The sequence below is a fragment of the Botryllus schlosseri genome, chromosome 8 (assembly GCF_051294905.1).
Source record: "Botryllus schlosseri isolate E-star chromosome 8, Bs_hap1, whole genome shotgun sequence".
NCBI classification, from domain to species: Eukaryota; Metazoa; Chordata; class Ascidiacea; order Stolidobranchia; family Styelidae; genus Botryllus; species Botryllus schlosseri.
This window is the reverse complement of record NC_137243.1, coordinates 10,091,847-10,118,749: the sequence shown is the minus strand read 5'-3', so window position 1 is coordinate 10,118,749 and position 26,903 is coordinate 10,091,847. Positions and strand designations below refer to the sequence as shown.

The following is a 26,903-nucleotide window of genomic DNA, read 5'->3' as shown; positions in this document are numbered from 1 at the left end:
TGAAAGCGTCACTTTTTTACAATAATAAAAATATCCAAATGCCGACAAGCCATGCCGGATAAGGATAAGGATACACTATACACGCGTGGCCATATCCCAGTGCATGGAAAAACGTATTAGAAATATATTTCGCTATGCGCTGTCCGTTTTAGTTGACGTTTTGTAATATACCGTACAGCTGATTCTGAGAACACTTTCGTCTTTCACACATCGAGCTGGTCGACACGCATACGTAAAATAACACTGTACGCGAGTTCCATTTGCATTAGTGACAAGCGACGGTGCGTTATGGCAAATAACTAATAAGGACGACATGCGACGCGAATTGATTAGTTCCAGCTCTTCACGGGTCGAGTGTGACACCGAATGCACCTGGTTTTGAATAACGATGAAATATGTCACAATTATACTGATTGTTCTGTGCGGCGATTGTGGGTTACAAAATATTTTGTAAATCTGGATCGATATATTGACACCGTCGGTTTTCACGTACTGTATCTCGTGCCTAGAGCAGCCAAACATTAGGAAGATTAGGAATACATGGTGTCCGATACATGCTCAATAGGGGTCTTTAAAAATGACTATTTTTTCTCAAATCGTACTGGCTACTTGATAAAATTGTTAGGTTACCTTATTTAAGCCTACACACCAAATTTGGTTCAATTCCAACCAGTAGCCGCATTGCTACAGAAGAAAGTTTATATTTATTATATAAAAATAAATACCAAAAAATTCAAAATTTACTGTTCACCCCTTGAAAGTGTTAGGTTGTCTGTAGAAACGATGCTCACCAAATTCGGTTCCATTCCAACCAGTGGAAGCAGAGTTATTGCCGTCGAAAATTTTGATTAGAATAAAATAGTATTTACGGTGGGCACCGCTATAAAAAATAAATAAAGAATATCAAGTAGCCAGTAAGATTTGAGAAAAAAAGTCATTTTTGAAGAGCCCTAATGCTCAAATGTGATCTATCTACGCTGTTCTTCGCCCTTTCGGTTTCGGAAAATCATGCATGCTTCGTAAATAATTCGCCCATTGAAAACGTGTCTTTGGTTGTGCCTAAGCCCTAATCAATAGAAATATAGGAATCTGTTTCGAAGGTAATCCGCGAACTTTCTGTTTGTCCCTAGACCCGCGCCCTTTGAGTTTGCGGAGAAAGATCTCAATGTCATTCGGTTGTAGGTTCGGGGAGCCGGGCGTGAAATATTTAAAAGAATCCGCCCTCAGAACAGTCTCAAAGCGAATTGGCGGCAAATTGAAGTACGGTGCATGTTTTAATAATTCAGCACTCACCAAGTTGATATGGGTTTTAGTTTGTACGTGCAATTTCAGAATTTCCATCTTCATCCATTTTAGGATGAGTTATTGCCTCGCCATAATTTCTCACTTATGATTCCCGATGGTCGACATGATTCCTAAAGAGTCGCTGCATCATTGTTACTTTATCTCAGGCAGCAGATTTTCCTGTCACTTGTATATTAATTCTTGTAAAAACCGGCTTGGTTTGGACTGATCGATGAGTATCGAACCAACATCGCCAAAGTGGAAGACATTCATTGATGAGTATGTCAGAAAGATTGACGGAATATTCTACGGGAGACTCGGGTGAGTTTGCTTGGGAAACTAGCGTGCGCGCGTGTGTGTGTGCGTATCTTTCTGGTTGTGCGGTAAGCGTGCCACCTCTGTGCAATTCTGGATCAACGGATTATAAACTCACATGTTTTCAATATACAAAACCCGACAAACTATAATAAGCACTTTCAGTTTATGGTGTCATGCGCCCTAAAACACCAGATATTCCCGTGCATGTTTGCCTGGTTTGTGTTTCGATATCATCATCATCATCATCATCATCATCATCATCATTGGTTTATTAGCAATTTGATCAGTTCAATACACCACAAAAAATGCGATTCAATGAAAAGGCAGGAAGATGTCGCAGCGACTTGGAGTAGTCTATGGAATCAGACACCCACCTTCGCCTAGGCGATGTAAAGAGGAGGCATGCACACTGAATGAAAGTGAAGAAGATAGTATAGAAAAAACTACAAGAAATCGGGTGGCTTGTCAGGGGAAGCGAGATCGATAAATCAGTCGTGATCCGGTAATCTTGAGGATGGACTGTATTTGTTTAGTAGTAATTGCTTGTTTTTCGACTTGAATGTGGACATGGTCGTCGACTGTCGGATGGCTGCAATCCAGGAGCATTTGCATTAAACCTGCGTCATCGTTAGCATCTATGATTAAACTACTCGGGTTAAACTACTCCAGGTTGACTATATATATATGCACTATTAAGTATTCAGCTATCAAGGCTCGACCATAAACTGATGTTTTGTGATTAATTACCTCCCATAAACTGTGTTCATTCAGTCTGTTCACTATTCACTCGAGTATGGACTGTGGTCGTGACGCCGAACAAGATTAAAACGGCCCAATGCTCAGAACTACATAGCAGAATATATTTGCTAGGCCGACCCCGTGGCATTTCGTGGCGGAGCTTTATATGTAGTGTTTGGAGTTACAAGGTGCCGGCTCGAGTCGCAAGATCAAGCTGCATCGATTTATATTGCTATGTTCGTTACCCGCAGATTTTGAAATCTCTCCTTCTACCCCTCTGCATCCTTTCAGATAAGCTCTTACATTCCGCATCGATTTATTTGCTGCCCACTTATATCTAGGAACACTTTATTACTACGATGCCATACGTCATCGTGCTGCGCGTCACATATCCAAATTCGACATATTTTACTTTTCAGGGTGTCCGGATACTATGTCATAAAAATTGGTTTGCATGAAAAAATCCGTCGATTCAAATTGAATCCTAATATTGGTAACGAATTTCCATCGATTTCCGTAGCGATGTTAGCAATTATTAAACATGCTGGCGGACACACCCAAAATCACGTGACTTTAGAGATGGTTTTGCGGACGTAATTTAAAACTCAACCACCTAGAGTACGGTAGCCGCGTTGGCTGATAGGCATCGGATTCAGCTGATGTATATTTGCCATCTTCGTGTCTGTATAAATCAATGTAATTTGTACATGCTAATAGGTATTCGTTTGAGTTGATTAGTTTTATGCACAGATACGTTGAACCATTTACGTATCGCATTCAGCGGCTGTCAACAATGAATTGAGCCCGCTTCAATTTATCGAAGTACTTCAGCCTGCTTTCCCTCAATATACTGTACAGTGTACATTGCCAGATGTTTGTTTTGCGATTTCGGCTTGTGCCTGAACGGTTATTTTCTGCTTCGTTACATACCTTTGAAATTCGCCTATCTGAATATAAGTCATGATTTCAGTGGTAATATTTTATGCGTCAAATCGTCATATATTTGCGATATAAGGGAATATTGTAGTTTGAAAATAACTCCTATATAATAGTGTTGGGCCGTCGTCACCAATTGTGGGTTATAGTCGAGGTGTTTTGTGTCGTATTTTTGAGAGTTATTGCAGGCGTTCATTTAGAATCTTAAATACTTCTTGAAGCTACTCGATTATTCCCCTACCTTTCCTTATCTACTTCCACCTAAAGCAGTTTAGTATAGTTACATCACTCGAAGTCTACGTCCTCTCCTTTAGGCTTGTTTGCTCGATGCTCGTATTACTTACTCATGTTTTTCGACTACTTCCCGTCTGCGTAACAGTATTTTAAGAAAAACTAGACACTTATTCTCACGCATCGGATTATGTAAAGTCAAAAATAGTTTCGGGATATGTTTCCATGGCGACCGAGAACGGGTCTAGAATTCCTACCGAAGTGTTGTAGGTTTATCTAGGCTCCTATACTCGCCGTCCGATCTGCATTAGCGGTGTCTCATAAAAACCTAGAACGAAAAATGGGTCGCGCTACAATTCGGCAGATCAGGAATCACAATAAAGAATATCGACCCGGTGTGTTCGAAACATACCAAAACAACAACAACGACCCTGAGTGAAATTGTGGTAAGAAACGTGCAAGATTGCACTCACAACCAATGTTCCCTCTAATTTTTGACGAGTGTGCGCACACTCACCCACTCACTGCGCAGACCCTTGGACAACCGTGCGTAACGACTATAAGAAAGGTCATCACTTCGGATTTTTTGGGCGCAACTTAGATTTTCTGTGCGCAGAGACCGCGTCAGAAATGCGCATTTGCGCACGCGCGCAGCTTAAGAGGGAACATTTCTCACAACATCCAAACTCAATAATTTTCAAGAAATTGCAGCTATTTGCAGTGTCATTAATTCTTTTACATTATAGTCGTGAAGATGCGATTCCTGGCAAATTCTTGCAATGTGAGATTGCACCTCCGTTTTTTTTCTGCTAATAGTATGCGAGAAAGAGCAAGAAAAGTCGTCAATAAAACAAAATGCATTGAACTGTTGAAATCGCCATTGCGTCATTGTCGTGGAGCACAAAGCCTCATAAGCCTATAAGCACCACTGTCTTATCTTATCAATACAACACAATATCAATACCTTCCTTTACTACTTCCACTTGAAAGTAGTTTTGACCCGTCTTGTAGTAGAGTAGAAATTTACCATTCTAATTCTACTTCTCTTTGAGCACCAACACCAACTACATCTCTGACTACCCATTGCAGATCACGTCATCACAAATCCGCCGTCCTACACAGCCTCGATGTCGGAGCCGCATCCGGACCAGACGCAATCCTCCAACCTTCCCCACTCCGTCTTAGAGGATTGCCCGACAAGCCCGCCACTTCCCAGCGCGCGGGAAACACCAATCTCCCGAGGACGGCAAGTCACCTCAGTCGTACAGGCTGAAATCAACAGCGCGTGCTCGCTGGACACGTTGAGTGTGACACCGCATCCGATCAGCGGTAGAAAACATGCGGATATTCGCACGCAGGACGCGTCTAGCTTGCGTGGATCGCGAACTTCTTTGTACCCGACCTCTCCACGGCCTGGGTCGCGGGGGTCAAGGCGGTCTCTCAGAAGAGGCTCGGGTGAACGCGTGCGTAGAGGCGAAATGTTGATGGAGCTGGCGCGGACGGAGAGCATCAGGTCGCGAGAGAGTCGCAAGTCAAAACGCGATCTTAGCAGATCTTCAAGGCGCAGGAGAAATTCCGCAGCGTCTACCTCGTCAACGACCGGTTCATCCAGCTCGCGTCGGTCAGCCGGCAACGCCGGCATGGCCAGACAGGGAAAGCGCGATTATATAACCGCGCACGACGCGGTGTCGCGCGGTCAACGCGTGTGCGGTTGCGTTCTCAAATCGCGCCTTATCTACTTCTCAAAACCGGTCCTGTTTCTAGTTTTCGGCAGTCTTTTCATAATCGGCGGCGTCACCCTCACTGTGTTCCATTTTATGTACGAGGACGTGGTCGGGGAAGTGGGCGGCGCGAGTCCCAGCACGAACGTGCCGTATTTTACGTGGGGCCCTATAACTCTCTCGACCGGAGTGATAATATTCATGATCGGTCTGGTGTGGGTTCCGATTAAAGAGCAGAAATGGAAAGACGGGACGGCGTCGCCGATGCTAGAAGCTTTAGAATTATGGCATCGGCAAAACGACAGCGGCATGCACATAAAACTACAGAATATCTCGTCCAATCAAATCTCAGACAGCGCGGAGAAAATATGTGAGACAGACATAAGCCATCCGCGGTCTCCAACCTCGCTAAAGCTGCTGTCCGAATCGCAGAGCAAACCGCCTTTCAGTATCAGCGATTCGCCCACGCTTCGAGATGTTGACATCGTCTGAAACTGGCTAAAAAGTTGCACGGGATTGCGAGACCATGGCGACGCCGGACGGCGGTGTTGATGCTGATGTTGAAGACGTATAACTTGTGTTACAGACACATACTGAGACGGGTGGTAGGCGGATCGTAATAGGTTTCGCGTGGGAGGACGGAGGAAGTGCGTTTTCTTGTTACTGTCGGGAGGCGATTGGTTAAAGTGTCGCGCGCAAACCATGCATATAGCTTCAACCTGAGGTGGTTGAACCTGGTTATCTTCTATCATTGGTATTTGCCTTCGTGTAGTTTGAACGCATTTTTCCTATCGTTGCGTGTTTTCCAGCAAGCGATTCTCTTCGTATAAATTCTATCCATTTATCGTGATTAACGATGTAAATTCGATTATGGTCTCGTGTTGGGAACGGAGGGAAGCGGAGGGCATGCGCAGAATGTCACGCGCAGAATGTCACGCGGAATGGATAATCGCTTTTCCAGTGTCATTTACACGATTATTAGCATATAGCAGTATATAGTTTCCCCGTCGTTAGAGGCACAATGCGCAGGGCAGCTTGCTGGTTTTAATTTTGCGTATCTGATGCGAAATTACCGAGCACGACGAGATAGGCTGATTATACAGTACAGACCTCAGAAACATGCAAAGCGATTAAACGTGTTTGCTTGGTGATATCCAGATTTCCCTATTTCATGAATTTACTTGGTTATTGTGTGGTCCATCAATATATATCTGGGATATCCACAACGCCCTGTTGCATGTATTTTGAGAACCCCAAGCCATTAATAGGGCTACTATAGCCCAAGGCCCATATATACGGTATATTACTGTATCTCAGGGGCGGGCAACATACGGCCCGCGGGCCGGATCCGGCCCGCGAAGGGATTTTATCCGGCCCGCGGACAGTTTTCCGTCTTACATGATAATGTGGCCCGCGGCCCCAGTCTTCCGAGATTCCCCACTACTTGCTTACTTACATACATCAAATTTTATTGACTGTATGCAATTATACACATGTATGCGCAGCGAGCGAGGGTGGAGCTTACGCGTAAGTTCGTCGAAGCGAGAAGACTTGCAATATCGGCATTTACGATGTACTCAACCCTAATGTCATTTGTGGTAATCATGGTGTTTGTCGACTTGGTCATTTACACCAGGCCGATATTTCTTATTTTTGATTCCGTAACCGTCGACTTGCTGCACGGCACACTTCTAGCCTTTTGTAAGACACCACGTATGCCAGGGTTCGCCAACTCAAAACGGGTCGCGGGCCACTTTCAAATTCCGAGGCCGCGGGCTGCATGAATTCAATATCGAGATAAAATAGGCCACACAGTTGAACAACCACGCTATCTCGTCACCTACGAAACCCTAATGAGTTGATATTTGGTAAATTTGGGGTACCGGGCTTATCGAACGCCTTGAAATCTTCATTAAGCATTGTACAGTGTGTTGATTGATCAGAGATAAGCAGACAGGGTGGTGCCTGTATGACAATGCTGTTCTCAAATCCACATTGTCTTCGTCATTACTGGCGAGAACTGGCTTTAAAGTTAAATTCCTGTCGTTAAAATACATTCATTAAACAAGATTTATTCCTTGTATATGTGGATAACTGGGTGAATAATGTATCAATTCAGCAATCCGGCCCGCCAAGTACTTAATTTTCAATATCCGGCCCGCCGAATGGAGAAGTTGCCCGCCCCTGCTGTATCTGAATGTGTGTTGGTATTGTCGCCCTCAAGAACAGTGCTCTTTAACGTGTAGGCTACTCAACACTCGTACACCCCTGACCGCATAACATACTGTTTTCGTAGTAAGCCTTATCCGGGAATGTTCTGTTCAACCTTTATGCTATATACGGCGGCGTTTCGATTACATATATAGCATACGACCGCATTCCAGTGGAGAGTCGTCATGGCCCATCAGGACGACAGATACTCATATGAAATTGAATATACCGGGAACATCGCACCGCGCAGAGACCTTCTGGTGTTCTGTGCCATCACTGTTTTCTTGAGATACAGGCCTACCTTGTGCATAAAGGTTTCTAATTGTAGAAGCCGAACACCCACCACCCACAGTGTGCACCTAAATCGTTGAGTATTATTGTTAGGGAAAGTTTCAACAATGTTTTCAACCTCATAAATGACTTTTCTCGATAATATTGGTAGTTTCATATATTCTTGTCAATTATTTATCCATTCTCAGCCCACGTGATCAGATTAACCGGTAAAGCTGATGGAGGGGATGTCTTCGAAACTTTTGGTCACAAAATTAATGATAATGCATCTTCCGCGTTTGTTAATCGCTTTACTGCATGTTTATAATTTCCCGACCTCCCATCAGGATTGTAGGTAGCCAAAATATATTGGATTTACTTGAACCGTACTAGAAAAACCGTCATTCGTGAGACGCACACGGATCTAACTTGGTATTTCTTCATGGAGCGCATCACTTTCCTATGCGTTTCACATTTGTACGGTGTGGCTCCGATTGCAAGGACACTATATCATATTAATAACGAAAAATCCAAGTCACCCAGAATCGTACTTGAAGAAAATTTTGTAGCCGAATTAAAATCTCTCAGAGGTTTGGGAACCAATTCAAATTGCATATTAACGGCCCCCAACACATGCCGATATAAATGTAGTGACGAAGGTATAATTATAATGACCGAGGTGGAATTTGGAAAATTTGGACGACATGGGCAAATAGACGCTCAGCCGTGTGCAGGATATTTTGGATCCGCATTATAACATTTGAGACGGAAACAGAGGATCTGGATTGGATCATGAATCCATTTTATCGAACAGGATTGGATCCGAATCCCCAAAAAACATGATCCGCACATCTCTAATGTATACAGGTTGACCACCCCTGATGTCCTAATCCAGTGGTTCTCAACCGGGGGTCCGCAACGCAGTATATGACATTGCTGCAAGCAACGTGATTGCATTATAATCAAGCTTGCCATACCGTTCTGATTATTCAGATTTGTCCTGGGTTTTAGGGGACGGTCTGATAAAACTACACATTGCCCTATTTTCACCAAGGATTCCGCGATTTTATCACATCACAATAGAAGATACTCACGTGGCGACACACGTCACGGTGCAATGCGTACTACGTAGTCACGTAGTGCGTTTAGACCAGTAATGGTACCCTGTGTTCCCGGGAACCGGTAGCCTATAATCGGCGGTACTAACATTTTCATCCGCTCGCAGTTAGGAGGATGCCGAATCATTCAAGTACGGTCTCTCAATCGGACATTCGCCTTGCCGGATGAAACAGTGTTCGATCTTTATCTGTCGTTTATGAGAGGCTTCCTTTTTTCAATGCTCTGAATTCGTCTTAATGTCTTTCTCTGGGCTCTTTTAACGATCTTGTGAGCATATCGACGTACGGGAGGAGCCCGGATAAACCCCTGACGCTGCGGATTGTGCTACTGACAACCAATGTCGATGGCGGGGGATTTGCTACTACGCCCACTCCCCACAGATAGTAGTGTTTGAGACTAAAATGAATGGTCAGCACCCGGGCATAACGTGATATTTAGGTTTGGCAGTAGGTAATGCTGATAACTGCTGTGAACAGTGTCATGACGTGTGAGTATGACCTTTTTATAGTCGTCGGATTCCCAAATCTCGCACTGGGTACTCGGGTGCCGCGAACTATTTTGCCGTTTAGTTAGACGGTACAGCGGGGTCATTAACGGAAATGGCACAAACTGCAAAGAACATTTAGTGACTTCAAATCATCTCGACATAATTTGAAATGGCTTGACTCGCGTCACTGAAAATTCCGCGAACTGATCCGAACAATGTTATCTTGATGTACAAGGACTGTAGAACTGGAACTGGAACAGTACTCAGCGGCAATCCGACAGTCCTGGAGCATGTCCAAGTTCAAGACAAAACACCAGCATATCTTACCGAATGAATACTATCTAGTCTAGAATAACCAACCTCCCTCATAGGCACCCTCGTGCATACAGCGTATGAACAGTTCGGCTTACAAACGGAGTTGGAGCTTGACAACCGCAAAATCTTACTTGATAACGGTTACCCTGAACTGAACACATCTTCAACAACCGATGCATCGATAAGAAATTAACTCAATGCAACGCAAAAATGTCAACAGAGCCTACCGAAAAAAAAACGACCAAAGCTCTCTGTATATATGGAATTATCCATCTATCCTTCGGATGGGTCCTATTTCCACCAGCTTTGAAAACTAATTGATTTCTGCGGTCAATAAGTGGGGTGCATTTAAAGGATTGCATTTAAAACAAACGGTGTTGGATAATTATGTTTGTGTTATCGAGACTTGCCGAGCGCTAAATTCGATAAAACGGGTATCAATGGAAAGCTGCTGCTGTACTGATTACGAAAATATAAATTTTGGTCTGCTCATGGTCCTGGAAACCCCAAAAATCTGCTCCGTATTTTGCATCGTGATCGAGTTTTGACATGGTGACGCAACAATCCCGTCTGACAAAACGAGAGTGAAGCTAAGAGCCAGACAGCGCTTTGTTCACTTGCTTCACTACTTACTGTGAAAGTTACATGTAGTTTTTGGTTAGATTTACACTGTATACTTTACAGTTGCATCATTTCTACGAGTGAAATAGCCCCGTCACGCGGAAACTGAATGTTTTTTTTTCGAAGTGCGCACCTTCTTGCATCACCAGTAGTGGTTTTGCGTTAGCAGCTACCTTTCAATTTAAAATATCTGCCTCAGACTACTGGAAGTATGCGACGCCTCAGCCAAATCTACTTTATAGACATCTTACTGTCTACTCCTACTTGGAAGTAACTTTGACATAGCTTGGAATCGCTACATCTACTGGAGTACCAATTCTCGCAACATTGAGCAACTCTGCACGCGGCAACCTGCTGTCAACATCCACGCCGTATTTTAGCTGACGTTTATGGGCCGCCAGTCAAACGGCGTATTTAATTTGTCCGACACTCGGGCAACAGTGCAGCTACCGATGGCAGTCGAAGCATCCGTGGCTGACTCCACTGACACACTACAAAATCACAGTCGCAACTCTTGCGCTCTGAAATGTCAATGGCGTCGCCAGAACCGTAATAGTGCGGGGAAACGTTTTTCAACTCATTCCTGCCCGACTTAATGTGACTTCACAGTGAGTGGTAGAAGCGCATTAGCCACCTCCAGCTACACCTTCGAGAGATGCCTGTCTAATGGCTCTATCTATATCATGGAATTTAACGAGGACAGCCGGTCCAACCTAATGCAACGAATACTACCAATGCTGTGACTTCTTACCGCCACTAGACCCGGACCAGTTTGCATATCTCAATCTTATCAAGTACATTGTATTCCGGTGAAAATATCAACGAGACCAGCGTAGACACGGGCGTCGCGAGAAAATAAAACTAGAAATGCAATGCCATAGAAACCAAAGAATTCATGATATTTGGGGAGAAAAAGTAACAAAAAAGTAGCAAGTAGAAAGAGTCATCGAAATAGAACGCAAGATAGATCATATACGCGTTTACATTTAATCACGCCGCGTCGGTCGATAACCGGGGAAAATATTCTCAATATAGGAAAAAAGCTGAAATATCTCTTTCAAACAAGTAATCGTTAATACAAAGACATGAAAAATCGCATGCACAGACGGACCGAATCTTTTTTCGATGACCAACGCGATACCAGGCAGCATGGCAAGAATTTCGTCAAAATTTACGAGGAACTGTTTTCATCCTAATTGAAACATGTTTGCCGCTGTGGAATCGCGCGGCGATATAGACATGCCAAGATCGCGAAAGACAGTCTGCAGTTATACCTAGTACGTACTCAACGACAGAAAAAAAACTCCATCTGGACTGCGCCATAAAAACGGACCACTCAAAATCGAAAGACATTAGTATTGCAACTCCCGACAAGCAGACATCACAAACGGTTCTCTGCCTGCCCAAAGAAAGCGTCACGGAAACCACACAATTAGCTTCTAGTAGCATTGGAACATGTAAGTTGCGGTAAAAGAGTTACCGGCCGACCGACTCGGTTACATTTCATTCGATAAGACACCGACAATTCTCTAATCCTAAAATCTTTTATATTATGTATACAAGCTATATAGCAGACCCCGCGTCAGGTGATACGCAAAATCTTTCGACAATCCCATCAAAACCAAATTATAGAAAATATCTGAATCTAACGACAGCAGCGCAAATCAAAGCCGGGACCAGGTACCCTCAAACACCTTTATTGCGTTCGGTGCAGGGTATACGCAAAAATACACGGGCCACATGCGGGAGAGTACCGAATTTGAAGGGACGCAGTAATTTTCCTTTCAAATTTCATAATCACAAGTGTGTATCTAAGACCTCGTCGGAAAACGGTAAGGATCGTGGAACGCGACGCCAGACAAGAAACGAACGTAACAACTCACTGTATCGATTTTCAGGGGGATATGCATTTTCGCTGGAATTTCTGCGACAGAAGAAGACACGAGAGAACCGGATAGGGGAAAGCCGAAAAGAAACAAAAAACCTTTCATGCCTAAAACATATCTCCGACCGATGCACAATGCGATGTCGCGTAGAAAAAAATATAGATATTGCCGAAAGCCCGCCCCTACCGGCATACCCCGTGACGGCACTAGCTCTGCAGCGGCAACGCGGACGCCGGCGAGTTGCCAGGCTGTTTTTTCGCCTTGCCGCCACCGCTCAACAAGTCGTCTGTCCTGCTATTATTATTGAAGAAAGTAGGAGAATCGTTCGTACGGAGCGCGCCCTGTACCATGTCGGAAACCGGAGTACACGGAGACGACGCGGGCTCGATGGACTGCGGCGATATGCCGCGCGACAAAACGTTATTCAAACAGTTATTAACGGGGTTGCTAGATTCGATCGCGCCAAACGAGTTTGCGGCGGGCGTTTGCGACCGCGCCCGGACAGAATCGGGCGTCGTCTGGTTCGGAGAGCGGCCGTGATTGGCGACAGTGCTAGTCCACGTGGGCCGGGCCGGATCGGCGGAGCCGAACTTACTCAAATCGCATTCGGCCGTAGGAAATTTCGATTGCGTAGGTAAAACCGCCGCGTCGCTGCTTCCCATGTGTGTGTAAGCCGCGTTCGTCTGGCCCTCCCTGTTGATCGCGCCCGCTTCGGACATTTGCGGATAGGAAGGCAGATTCTGAAAAGGGGGCCGCGACGCGTACTGCTGTCCCAGTTCGACTCTGCCGTGGCCGGGCCGGCTCAAAACGTGGTGCGGCCCGTTCACAGTAATACCCCCTTGCGCCGCGGGTGACACTTGGTTTCTCGAAGCCGAACTCTGCCTTTCCAAGGGCCGGTGCCCCGGGTTGCCCGACGCCTTCAACCTGGGCGTTGTGCTCCTCGACCCGTGATGCATCGTCGGAGACCCGATCGGGTCAAAATGAAGGGGAGTGGGAGGGTTTGACGAGGACAGGCGGCGTTTCAACGCCGCCGGAGAAGGCGTGTGTGAGTGGCTGGACCCAGGACTGCTGGACAGCCCGTCGGTGGCCGAACCCGGTGATTTTTTAGCCCGCCCTGATTTTTGCCCCGCCGATTCCGTCCTGGGCGGGTACGCCATCCTCCCTGTGTTCGTCAACGAGTTATTATTATTATTACAAGTACCTTTAAGCAGAGCGGATATCTCGCCCGACTCCAACTGTCCAATCTTGGGCCGGGCGGTCAGCGGAAAATGAGTGACCGTCGCGTCTGTCACGTTGCTCGAGCCCGCCACGGACCGCCGGACCATCGCGTCCTCCAAGTTGTTGCTGTTGTTGAAATTGTTGGGTCCGGCGGCGTGAATTTGCGCCGCCTGATTGTGATACAGGACGTTGTTGTGTGTCTTCGGGTGCCCCGTATTGCCGACCTGCTGGTGGTAGTACGCATTACCGTCCTGGCCGTCGCCCTGCATCATGACCATCTGCTCTGCAGTTCGCTTTTGATACCCGGACAGCGCGAGCGGCCTTTGCTGCTGACCAGGCTGCCGCATCAGGTCCCCACCGTTAAAGACGATGTTCTGGGGCGGGGTGTCCTGCTGCATGAAATCGGGCGACGCGCCCGGCGGCTTTGGTTTCGCGGACTGGACTTGTTGATTGTACATTGCCGGGGCTTGCAAGTTGTGCGGGGTTTGAGGCGGCGACTGGAACTGAGACCCGGGCTGCTTGTGGTACTGCCCGTGCTGCTGCTGCTGCATGGAAAACTGCTGGCCCATGGCCGGACCGCCGACTCGGACATTCTGATGCATGCCGGGCGAGGGCGCCATGCGACCCTGCATCTGCGGATGCTGCATCCCATTTACGGCCTGCATTCGCGGTCCGTGATGCACAGTGCCGGTCATGTTCATGTTCCCCATGAACATTCCAGCCCCTGCAGACAAGTGGTTCGGCGTGATCTGCCCATGCCCGGACGGGCTGTGGCCTGGAGTCGGGACTTGCTGCTGCCCTGCCATCGCCACGTTGTTACCCATCCTAGAACCCACGTCGCTACGGTTGATCGTCTCGATAAACGAAGTTTTCTGGTCCGGGTTGAAGAGGTGCCCTGGTGAAACTTTACCCATCGGGAGCATGCCCGGAGACGCGATATTAGTCCCGTTTGGGTAATGGCCATACATCCCGGCGCCTTTCTGTCCGTGAGGCATAGGCGATTGGGCCGGGTGAAAGTACTGCCCCGGCGAATGCACGGGCTGCATCCCATACTGATTGTTGTACTGGGGCTGCTGCATCCGGACACCACCGTGCTGCGGCGACATATGCGTCGCCATGGACCCCGGCATCATACCTGGCGAGGGTATCAGACCAGGGTCGGGCTGCGTCATACCAAACCCGCCCTGCTTGGAAAGCTTTTTCTTCCGCGTCTGCTTCTTTTTCTTTGGCCTCGGCGGCTCGCCCAACGAGCCCACAAGTTGCGGGTTCATATTCTGCCCCGCCATCGTCGTACTCGAGCTAGTCTGCAGCAAGTTTACGAGCAAGGGACTAGCCATTGACATGCACTGCACTTTGCTTCCGTCCGAGACGGTCTGAGCGTCCATTTGAGACATGGCTATCGAGCCGGGGTAACTTCGCTTCGTCGGGGTCAGCGCCGGGTTATAGGGCATGTTCATGGGCTTTGGTGACGATAGACCCGGCGACCGTTGCATAGTGTTGAGTTGTAAGTGTTGTTGGTGCTGTTGCCCGGGCGGCAGTTTCCAGTTCGCGTTCATCCCCCCGGGCGCATGTATCATCCCGGCGCTAAGCGGCCTCGATATCATCTGCTGCTTGTGCATCCCCATCATGTCCTGGCCGCAATGAGCAAAACTTTGGTTGAATTCTCCGTACCCCGGTCCCATGCTCTTGTTGTCGATGGTGCCGGGAGCGAATTGCTTGCCTGCAAACAACAATGACAGATAGTGGAGCGTTTCGCGAGACTGTTATCGATGTCTGCTTGACTGATTAGAGGTTATTAAAGTATTACCAAATCAAGGAGTGAAAACGAATGATCAAAAACGGGGAAAAACCATTCCTATACATCAATTTGATAGTTTCAGACTGCTGCGTGTCTTTCACTGGGACAAATCTATCAAGACTCCGACTCTGGTGAGTTATTCTTATAACTTTGGTTGCCACCATCCTAGGTGTTCAAATGAGACATTAGTTATCCAGATGACTAAATTTCCAAGCCAATATTGTAAGAGTCGACATCAAACTGAGGCACTACAAATCGTAAAATCGTCTGCTAAACCGCTTTGCACTCAGATCCGCCAACACAAAACGTCCGGTTAAATTTAGAGCGAAAATCAAAAAGGATCAAGGCATGACAACGAAAAGCTGTCGCAAATTGACCGAAGCCGCAGAGCGATCATCGTTCACAAACGGAGACCAAGTTATACCTAGTAGAATATACGAACGAAACAACGGCTACCGTTGCACAGGAAGTCCTCAGAAATTCGAACCGCTCGAAACAAATATACAACGTACCATTGGCAAGCTGTATTGCAACAAAGAAAATACGAGCATCCTGTTTATCACCGTCCAAACGTTTTACTCCTACAGAACCATATGCCACAAGATTATCTCTGTTCTTTGAGCATTCACAGTGCAACCATGTAGCAATACTCCATTCTAATACCAAAAACAGCATTACTATATCAAGTGGCTTCAAAGTTGGGTTTTTGTTCTCGACAGTCGATACCAGCTTGTCGACAAAAGTGTGCCACTACATACTTTCGACGCGAGGATCATGTAGTAACGGTGACAAGAAACATGAATTGGGTAACGCATAACGTCAAAATTCATCGTATTACAAAAAATGTGTGCTATGATTCAGGGATGTGGCAACAGCGATCGATTGACATTGCGACTAATCAATACCTAACGAAGGAGATTCGAAACAGCCCGATAAATTTCTTGTAATCAAGAGATTTTGAATAGTAGCATTCTCACCAAGTTCAACCTACAGTCCAGTCATAACGATCGACTTAGCGCAACATTGCACTACAATCTGAGGCGTCCACGCCGCCCTTCAAAGAAACACAAACGTCGTTGCCATACATTCCAATTACAGCCAGTGCATTCACTCAATACCGTCATCTAAGACGTATGACGCGAATCTATTTCAACGCTTCATAATTCGCATTTGATGTGCAATACGTTATCACGGTGAACACGTGACAAGCTAACTAACACTACTCATCTTCCTGTTTGAGCGCTTAGTCAAATGCCAATGCAATGGCCACAAACGCGTCTCAGTCACGCGCCCAAAAAAAGCTTCAGAGAGATTCGAATTGCGCCAGCCTGATAACCAAGTCGTAACAGAAAACATTGGTAACAACGATGGAATTATTCAATGATATCATATAATTAGGAGGGAAAAATTCGCACTTTGAAATACCCGAGCATATGCACTGACAGCAAGCGATTTCCTCTGAGCGTTTGTGCGGACAGGAAATTAGACTACACTCAGTAAGCGTTTGAAATTCCTCGCTTCGGTTCAATCAACGCAGACAAGCACGAGAATGAGACCGATCTCAGTCCGTAGATAAATTGATGCCTACAATCTACAAAGTATAGATTTTGATTGGTCATACCTGTCATGTGCATGGAGGAGTCGGAATTAGGGTTCCCCATCATTCCATGATGGATCGGAGAGGCGACGGCGGTATTTATCGGCCCAACGCTCTGTCTCCCGCTGTTGGTGAACATCGCCTGTAACATTGCATTGCGTTAAGAGTTGGCATAGGGAAGAAATATCAAAACTTATAAGATTTGTCCGTAACGGTATTTCATAGAATCTAGACGCCATAAAACACACGCCCACCTGCGAGTTTGCTCCGTGCATAAGGCCCTTTGAAGAATACTGTGGATAACTCATTTGTCTTTGCATCGCAGGCGAACTGCCGCTGACATTTGTGAAATTGTTCTCCTGACTATATGATAAATCTGCAATAGAATGCATCAGACGGAATAAACAGACGGTACGTTGACGGTAACATCGTCGAGACTTCAATATTAGACACACTGTTTGAATAAAGGATAACCTTCACGAATCTCTAATATCCTCAAATTGATGAGGGAAGTGTTAATGACTGTATGCTTGTACACAAATTAGCAGTATGGGAATAACCTTCAAGACGTCAACCAGGAATTGTATAAAGTATTTTTTGTGCCACATAGGAACGAATCACTCTTTACTTGTCCATCATCAATCGCCAAAGGTCAATAATTCAAATAATTGTCAAAACATTGTCGCGAAGAGACCATTGCAATATGTGCTACCGTTTCAAAAATGCTGTTACCGGAATGGTCGCTTCGAAAAATTTGCTGACCATTGCAAACCTAACACAACGCGAGCATCGTTGACAGAGGTCTATATTCCATTGGCATATGTATAAGATGTCGAGATGCATCAGCTGTAGGCCTACATCAATTTCATGTTTTTATAATGACCAAGTATATACAATAGTGATATATATCAGTTTGACAGCAGGATGTTAATGTATGTTACTAATTCCTGATCATGGAATCACAGCTACCGCATACCATACCGAGTGAGGACAATTACATATTGTGAAACAATAAAATGTCAGAAAGCCGGCAATCTTAAAATGTGTCGAAAATTTCATTTTGCACAATTGTGTTTACTTGGAACAACGCAAAAGGCACCTTCAATTTCAAAACATCCTTGGATTTCTTGCTGGCACATCTGATTAGGACCAACAGACATGTCCCACTCCCAGCCCCCCCTTCCCCGCCACAAGATCAATATTTCTTTTTTAACACAACAGCACAGTAAACTTACCTAAATTTCCCGGATTCAACCGACCGTGTTCCGATTCGCCCCCGATACTTTGAATATGATCAAGCAGCTCGTCTACCCCGATAGTGTTTTGATCTGACGAATTTTGCGCAATCATATTCGTACTGTTCGCGTTACCCCCGCCGATCTGCGATTGAACTTGGTTGGCGTTACCGGACAAAGGCGACATCCCGAGAGGGGTATTGTGTTGCGGGCCGCCCATCCCGTCCATATGCAGAATGTCGGTGACCATCTCGTTGTAGTGCTTGCCGCCAATCTCCAAGTTATCGAGACTGCCGTCGGCCCCGATTAAATCGTTGAAATCGACGTGCCGCATGTCGCCCAAATCGCCGAAAGCCTCGGCCATGCTCTGCTGGTGCGGGTTGTCTCGATTCGTGGCCAACAATTCCCGGGCGCTTGGGTTATCGCCGCCGGAAACCGCAGGACCGTTCACTGTACCGGCTGCGTTCTGCCCCTCATTGCTATGGCTGGACTTTGCGGGGCGTTGTTCCTTATCCTTTCGAGAACTGGGGCGCTTTGGCGATTGCGGCACTACAAATACATTCTGACCGCCCGGCGGCACATATCCAGTAAAGTTTTGAAAGGGCTGTCCGGATTTGATCTGATTCAAAATAGTTTCAAACTCGTGCGGGTCATTTCCTGTAAGAGAGCAACAGTGCGTATGACTTCATTGGTTGTCAACAAAGCAATGCTACTCAAGCTAATCGAGAAAAGAGTAGCAACAACACCCTTTCTGGCACTTGATTTAAAAAATACTTATCAAAGAATTTGTTTTATCAAGCAATATAACTTTATAGAGTTGCAATATTGCACAAGTAACACATTCACAAAGCAATATAAGTACCTCAACAGTGACATTCAAATACATACTTCTGCACAACAAAATCAACTACGCCAACCCTTACAATAGCAGAATACAGGACGTATTCCCTGGATATTTACAAGATATCACCAGTCTAAAGACCTTTCGGCCATGCTTTAACTACCAGTTTACAATTTATAACCATCTTCATAGGGGTGCAACACAAATACAAGCTAACAATAATAATCAATTAATGAAACAAGTAATTACCTTGAGCAAATCCTCTGGAAGCGGGGATCGATGCGCCAGTCACAGGCAATTGAGAAGTTTGCGGTCGTATAATTACTTGCCGAATGTTGCCTCCCGTGTCGCTGATTGATAACCTAACTGTATCTTCGCCTACAGTCAAAAGAAACAACGCGTCAACTGGAGCGTGATTTCAATAATTTATGTTTTCCCCCGGCGGAGAGAAACATTGGCGGGAGTCAGCATTGCTCGGCGCAAAGACACCAATCTAATCTATCGTTACGATCGGTAATAGCGGATTATAGATCTGCTGCAGCCAACCACGACGGAACCGACTGAACTCGCGCGGCGCTTAACATATGTCCCCAAGATAAATCAACGATCGCCCGCTATAAGCGAATGCAACAATTGCGGTCGAAAACAAGCCCAGATAGCCGCGGCGAGCGCAAAACGCGAGCAATCTAATCAATAACTTCTAGAGCGCTGTCCTAGCTGCGGAAGCGCGCGCTATTCTCTCTTATAGCGGTACAATGGTTACATCCAAATCCCACCTGTAACGACTCGCTAGTTAGCGCGCAATCGAAGTCGATGCACCCCGAAAATAGCCTATCGGAGAGTAAGGTAAACGTCGAGGTGTTTCCCGCATCTGCCGACGCGCTAATCAAGCCTCTGTCGAACCGGCCGCCTACATGCAATGTCCGACAGATTAAAACGGTAATATTATCTTCCCAATATAATTTGGTTGCATGTTACTTTGATGCACGCGCCGCGCGTGTATGTGCGGCCATCGATTCGTCATATGGCAATAATTTAAAGCATGTTCCTAGGCAGCGCGCATCCGTGCACTGTATGAGAAACTCGTAAAAGCGAGAGCGGCCGAAGAAAAAAGACCGTTCTTTGAGCGAGTAGAGAACGGCCGCGATGAACAACCGTCCAGCGCGAAGCCTATACACCGGCATTCGCGTAATGGCGCCACAAAGACTTCACATTCGCCTAGTCTTCTGCTGATTTACGGCCGCGATACCACGTCGCGTACAGCTAAACGGTGACGCATACTCGCGATAAACGGTCTTAGAAATGACGTCAAAATGTGAAGCTGATGCAGCAGGTTTGAGTCGGTCGACACTGTGATTTGAAATCTTCAATGCCATCTAGCGCTAAGTAACGCGGGCAACGGAATATCGACTATACACCGAAAATACATCGGGAGAGAGAGACTACTATTCCTCTCAAATCTGCTTTAATATTTATGCGAGTTTGCGTGCGAGACTACACCTGCTCTTTCGCACCACCCAGCGCGCAAGAAAACCGAAAGCGAGTTGATTGCCGATACGTCGCCTGTGCGGTAGTCTGCAGTGTGCAGTGTGCACTGCGCAGTGCAACACGGTTTGATTTGATCTGGTCTAGTTACGACACAATGACACTCGTGAACCTGAAAACTCCGTACGCCGTCGATGAAAGCAATAATGCTGCCTATATGCGGATGTGAAAGGAACTAGGCATATCAGCGTGTACGCGATTGTCTTCGTTTTTCGATACTAACTATTAGCGGAGTAAGAGAAATAGGGATAATGAGCTAAATTCAAAAAATTACATAGACAATTTATTCTTATGCAACATCAGCCGTCTCAAGATAAAGTTTCAACTGGAATTGAGCCGTTGCATGAATTAAGGTCACCAGAAAGCACTGTCAAAGAGCTGGTGTTAGCCTTTGCATCATGAATTAGTTGACCTGTCTGAACGGATGAATTGATTGTGTGAAAATAATTCGAAATTTCATGCGGGTGACGTCATATTTTGTGATACGATTGTTGATATACAATGTTCTTTCCAATTCTCTACTAGTTGCTGACGGTTACCCCTGACGAGTGTCAGCCGAAAATATTCTGGTTCATTTCAATATGAATAGGGCCTATACTATTCAATTGTATATTGAAGTTCTGTACCTCCAAGAAGCTCTTCAAATAATTAAATATGAAATAAAGAAAAACAGAAACGGCATTTACAATCACCTAATTGAATGCGGCCTATCTCATTAGTACCCCCTTGATGTTTGGGAGTAAATTTATCACATAAATTGATACTATGGAATTCTGAGAGATATCTATTAACCAGTATTGGTTACGAAAATGATGTGTAGTACAAGGAGAATTTACACCAGAAACACCATACATAAACAGATATAGGTTAGGCTACATAAAAAATCCACCGGTCCCACAGTATGAAAATAGTGAAATCTGCATTCAGGTTGATTAAATGGACACAGGAGGGTGTTGCATCATTTCAAATAAAGAAGCCACAGACTTTTTACGGATAAATCTTCATTACTTAGTAATGACAAAGTGCCTGATTAGCGCCTTTGTAAAAGCATGATTGATTGAAAACAATGCATTTTCCTATGCTTCGATTCATTTCGTTTTTCAGTAACCTATTTTTGTAACAAGGCTGTGGAGGGAATGTGTCGGCTAGCTAGTTATCAGCCCCACTCTGCTTTCCAGTCATAAAGGCTGCTGGTATTCATTTCTTCTGAAATTAATTTGTATTTCTTTCATCATTGTTCAACCTGGATACTGACACTGTAGCTCATGGGTTACACCTCTGATCCTCCTAGCCGTAGGTCTCAAGTTCAAATCTGCCTGCCTGCTCTGGGGCTGGCTGCCTGGCCTGGCATGAATATAGTGGATCTCGACAGTTATCTCCAAATTTAGCAGAGACATCCATTTAAGATTTCACACCATCAATTCAAACGATAATATTATTCCAGAAACTGAAAATGACAAAGGTGCAGCCCATCCCATGAACATAAAAATAAGAACAAGTTCCATTCAACAGTTATTCAACTTGCCCAAAAGTTCTCTAAACGAACTTATCCCATACAGGCAATCAATGATTTAAGAGTAGTGATTTTGCAAGCATTATCTGGGTAAAAAGGTCTTACGATCTGAGATGATTGGAAGTAGCATTTCTTAGTACCAAAGCTGCCAAATATCATGATTGCCGTCCTGGGAAGCACCTCAAGTACATAACTGTCCTCTAACAATACCAATGTGGAGAACAGGGTGGAAATATTTGGCAACGCAATCATTAAAATTATGCTTTTCAACACTCTCTTGTGCATGTCCAATTCATTTTTTTGATGTCGTTATTGAAGTAGATTTTGGGCAAGGCCAGTTACCGTACTTTTTGACTGCAGCACTTTTGACGAAACCATAAATTCACAATAGAATCGATTCCCCTCTTCTACGAGATTTTACAATTGTGGTAGTCAATCAGCAAAGTCATAAACGGTTCAGCTCGGCTTACAGAAAGAAAAAAACTCAGTGACATGGCAAACAATGCACTTGATCTCTCTACAGAGGATAAACATCTTAGCAGCAGATAGGAGTATAATCGAAGAATCTTTCACTTGGTGAAGTGGTAATACTAACGTTCGTCATGGTCAATATCGAGTCGTAAAGTCAGTATGTGCCTATGGTCAACCAAGTAGATTTTTACATATATTGCAGAATAACAAAAACACAATTTTCTATAGTCGAATGAATAGAGTGCATAGAGACAGCCTCAGTAAGAACATACTTGTGTCAAACCCCATGGAATTCATCGCTGTCTTCATTTTCATGATTGTTTATTTTAAAAACGAGCATCTCAAGCATATTATAGTATGAAAATCAGAAATCTGTAGAGAAAATCAAGCCTATCTCATACTTGTGAGCTATAATGAGATCAGTATCCTGCAGTAGTGCCCCCTGTCTCCCTAATCAATTTTGTAGTTTGGGGGTCAGTTCCTTTCTCTACCCTCTCCGAACAAGCAGCAAAATTGAAAAGTCTTACATGAACATGATCAGATGTGGCATAATAAGGGAATTCTTCTTCCGTACTCATCGTTAACATAACTTGGGAGTTAGCTCCTTGTGACACCAGCAGAGTTGTAGGCCTACTGCTTTTATCCGGTTGATTAGTTTATAACAGCATATACTCTGTTTTATATACCGGGTGGACATGACCAACGAGAGCGCACTTGAGATTCTAATCTAGTATTTTGCTATTTGCAAGCTGCAGCACAAGAAGGATCAAATAGTGAATGTACGACGAAATCCAGGTCCCTTCAGCGAGAACAACGCTAGTTTTTCGCAAGTTTTTCATAACGTCACGGGCTGCAGCATTATTTACAGGGTTATGAATTCAATGTAAAGTAGGCAAGTACGCCAAGTAGGCCTTATTCGACAGGACCTTGCAGAATGACATTCCACACCCATCGTGAAAATGTGATTTACTATGTAGCAATTCACGCCTGGCATGACAAAAATCACATTTTTGAATATTTGAGTAAAATTGTTGTTGTAATTGTCGCCTGTTTGAGACCCCTACCTTACAACTCCCTCCAGAAGTACCCAGTATCACTAAATAAAGTTGAAGACGTAGCATTGCACTACCCAACACCAAAGATCTACCAATGTAATGCTCTTGTGGCACAGACATAAGTGCACACCACACAGAATTATAATTCCACAACTCGCATTGATAGGATAGCAGGATGCATCTAATATACCTTGAACTTGCACTGAGAGTATTCCAAGCTGCTTGAGTAGTTCATCATTCTGGAGGGCCAATTGCTTCAACCGACCTGCTGCCTCCTTCGATATGTGAAAGGTGACACGCACGTTGTTCCAAGGTTCAGCTGTTTTCATGATACATTCTGCAAGAGCAAGAGCGGAATTTGAGAAAGAAATCGTCGATTAGCATTCATTGAAACAGTTCAGGGTCGGAGACAACGAATGAAGTGACATTTTCAAACATTTCGCATTATAAAAGTGCATCAGCAGCTACCCACTGGATCTGAACAACAAGAAATTTACAAAATGATCTAGGGACCTTAAGATTGTTGATAGCAAGACGGTAACAGCAAAGAACAAGCAGCAGTTCGTCTTAATCTTGGGTGAGATTCTTTTTTCAACTAGAATTCCAAATTTCTGCATTTGAATGCACTTACGCACACCTGGTTTGCCGTCAAAAAAATCATTAAACCGTCTTTTAGGCCTATCCAAGTTGTTGGAATGAATTTCAACACCAGTATTTAAATGTAGCGGGCGGGAATATCAACACACATAGTTCATTAATTTACATGCAACAGGGATAATTATAATTTACCTAGGTCAACTAGCTGTACTTAGCAGAAACAGGGTATACGAAATTCAGAATGTCAACATCATACATAATTCCAATTGACTACTGCATTTGAATGAATTATTCCACCACAGTGGCAGAAAATTTTTGCGACTCCTTAAATCTGAAAATCGAGACTTCAATTCGTACTGCTGACTCATTTACAATCGAAAGCACCTATTCAACTCCGCCTAGAAATATATTATGTGAAAGTGCAACCCACCCAAGATGTAATTTCCGAATTCAACGTAAAAACTCTCACTTTCACTCTGACACTAAGATCCAAAGCTCTACGATCAGCGTAAGCACAGAGACACCACGGAAACTAAAACACGTTTGTGTTCATGGTGCAACCAAAGAGCACCCGTTAAATACTAGTGCGCGTTTTTGATAGCCATGATCAGAGAATGAGAACCATTCCAACGATTGCTGACAAATATTAATTGCAAATCAACAGTCAATTCTATTCTATATTCTCAAACTTCATCACAAAAATGGCATCACCCTGTATGCTTCTTTGATATTATGGATACAGTAAGTTTATTAGGGAAGACATTTACACACATTTAGCCGCGGCTTGGTGGGATGATAGTCAGTAGTTAGTAGAAATATGGAATGAAAATGGTTAGCATAATAAATCTGTCTGAATAACTTCATAGCAGCTGTATTATGGATAATAATTATATTACATACACAAAGATGACCCACAATAATAAGGTCTCAGATTAATAGATTTTCTGTTTTTTTTTTATATTACATTTGTACAGCATTAACAAAACTAGTATACTATCCTCATTCAGCTCATTGGTGTATATTTTGTGGGATTGACTTAAACGTTGAGTTGAAGAAGGTTTCATGATCGAAAGAGTGTGCTGTGCACAACGTAATACTGAACAAGGATGACAGAAAAACATCCAATGAACATATTAAAAAGAGTTTACAGTCATTTTCCCCAGTCTATAACGACCATGCTATATGGTATGATAAATTATCATCATGAGCAATCACACATGTGTCCATGTAACAGTCTGTAAAAACATTTTTCACTATGGCTTGAACAAGTCTGATAATTTGGTATATCGAAATTCACTTTCTCCAGCACCACATCCTCACAGCCTAAACCTGCAGTCAACCCAGCTGGATATGTTGGCAATCAAGCTGAGTGGGCATCGGAAAATAGGAGAATCACAGATGCAATTGATTCAATAGGAGTTGGGACATGAAGGAATGTCTGATCCAGGTGAAGAGCATAGCATCCACAAAAATACCAGAACCTCGCAAAAGTGTGAGTGTATAAAACTGTATATATATGATATAGCTTTTGCACATAACATCAATAGATACGATGGGTTCCAAGATTTACCAGGCTGGTGAGTTGACAGCGGTTATAAGACTTATAACGCCTAGCATACCCATAGATAAGTAAAATAGATGGCCTTGATAGATGAAACGATTTGGAAACTAAATTGTGACAATTTTCAGCATGTTATCAACAAAACAAAGCATCCATACAGTGTCAAGGAATCATATGACATTACTTATATGTATTCAAATCTCAATTTGCACATACTAATAACGGAATTTATCACAATCTAACCAAGACATCCAATGAGGTAATAATCAAAGCATTGCTGATGAACAATAATCTGAAATTCATTATTTGGTATGAACGTTTGAAAAAATACTTTCGATTATATCGTTCTTATAAACCCATTCTGTCATGATTGTAATATTTATTTGACTATGGCCAGACAACATTCTACGATCCATCACACTTCATATAATGCAACCAGTTAGTAAGAAGAAGGGCAAACCAATTGCAATTGGGGGCATTCATATATTTCAGTAAGCTAATCCTAATATATCCACAAAATTGATGTCTCGCTATTAGTTCAAAGTTATACAAGCAAGACTTGTTCAATACTTGGTCTGTTGGCAAAAGAACTTAGTGCAGAAAAGTTCTATTAGAATAAAAAAAGACTGTAGGCTACAATATTATACATACTTTTGTGAAGCAATCAAGAAATTGTAGTAATCAGTCCCACACGTAAGGTAGTATTTCAAATGTTTTCCGTTTTCCTTTATAATCCAGCTATAGTCTTCTTCCTTTGACCATCAAGCATGTGGAAAAAACATCTTTCATACAACTGTATCTAAGACATAACACTATCTAGACTGTAAAAATAGAAGCTTGATCAAAAATCAACTATGGAAAGCAATACCACAAAATCTTTCCAATTCCTCAACACTGAGCGATTTCAAAACACTTTATAGACCTGTATCTGTTCTTGTCTTGCAGTCGACTTAAAATGAATCGTAGGCTGCATGACTTAACAGAATAGACCTACAGGATATAAGCAGAACTGTAATCCAATTCTATGAACCTTGGATAAAATAAAATCTGGCCGATAGTATCAATTCTGCCAACCCTTTGCCCGTAGATTGATATGGCATAATTGGCGTAACTCGACAAATTATTGCTTCAAATATCATTCAAGGGTCAACTGAGACAGCAAGGCTACATGTTGCCTCGTAGTGTAGGGTCCTCATTTTCATACACAGCGGCAACCACAATAGTTAAAATGCATCATACCATAACTTGTCGTCACTTCAAAACTCTGCCTACTCTTTTATAAAAATTAAGATTTCGACACACCGGTAAAGTATTTTCAAATGTTGATAAAGTAAA

General features: G+C 44.1%; 3 protein-coding genes across 3 annotated transcripts in view; 2 read left to right on the top strand and 1 right to left on the bottom strand.

Annotated features, from left to right (window-relative positions):
- The window catches only part of LOC145445220 (cytochrome b5-like), a 392,395-nt gene that overhangs the window by 111,471 nt on the left and 254,021 nt on the right, over window positions 1-26,903 (top strand). The gene's annotated exons all lie outside the window — the stretch shown is intronic.
- LOC145445410 (uncharacterized) lies at window positions 566-6,077 on the top strand. Its single transcript, XM_080323602.1, has 2 exons — window positions 566-1,605; window positions 4,597-6,077. The coding sequence occupies exons 1-2, from the start codon at window positions 1,560-1,562 to the stop codon at window positions 5,718-5,720; spliced, it is 1,170 nt and encodes a 389-aa protein (XP_080179728.1). The 5' UTR covers window positions 566-1,559; the 3' UTR covers window positions 5,721-6,077.
- LOC145445647 (uncharacterized) lies at window positions 11,037-26,428 on the bottom strand. The gene is made up of 7 exons (XM_080323853.1): window positions 26,220-26,428; window positions 23,601-23,747; window positions 19,076-19,204; window positions 17,986-18,642; window positions 17,005-17,126; window positions 16,775-16,892; window positions 11,037-15,075 (listed from the first exon to the last, which is right to left on the bottom strand). Exons 2-7 carry the CDS (start codon window positions 23,737-23,739, stop codon window positions 12,344-12,346), a joined length of 3,897 nt encoding a protein of 1,298 aa, XP_080179979.1. The 5' UTR covers window positions 23,740-23,747; window positions 26,220-26,428; the 3' UTR covers window positions 11,037-12,343.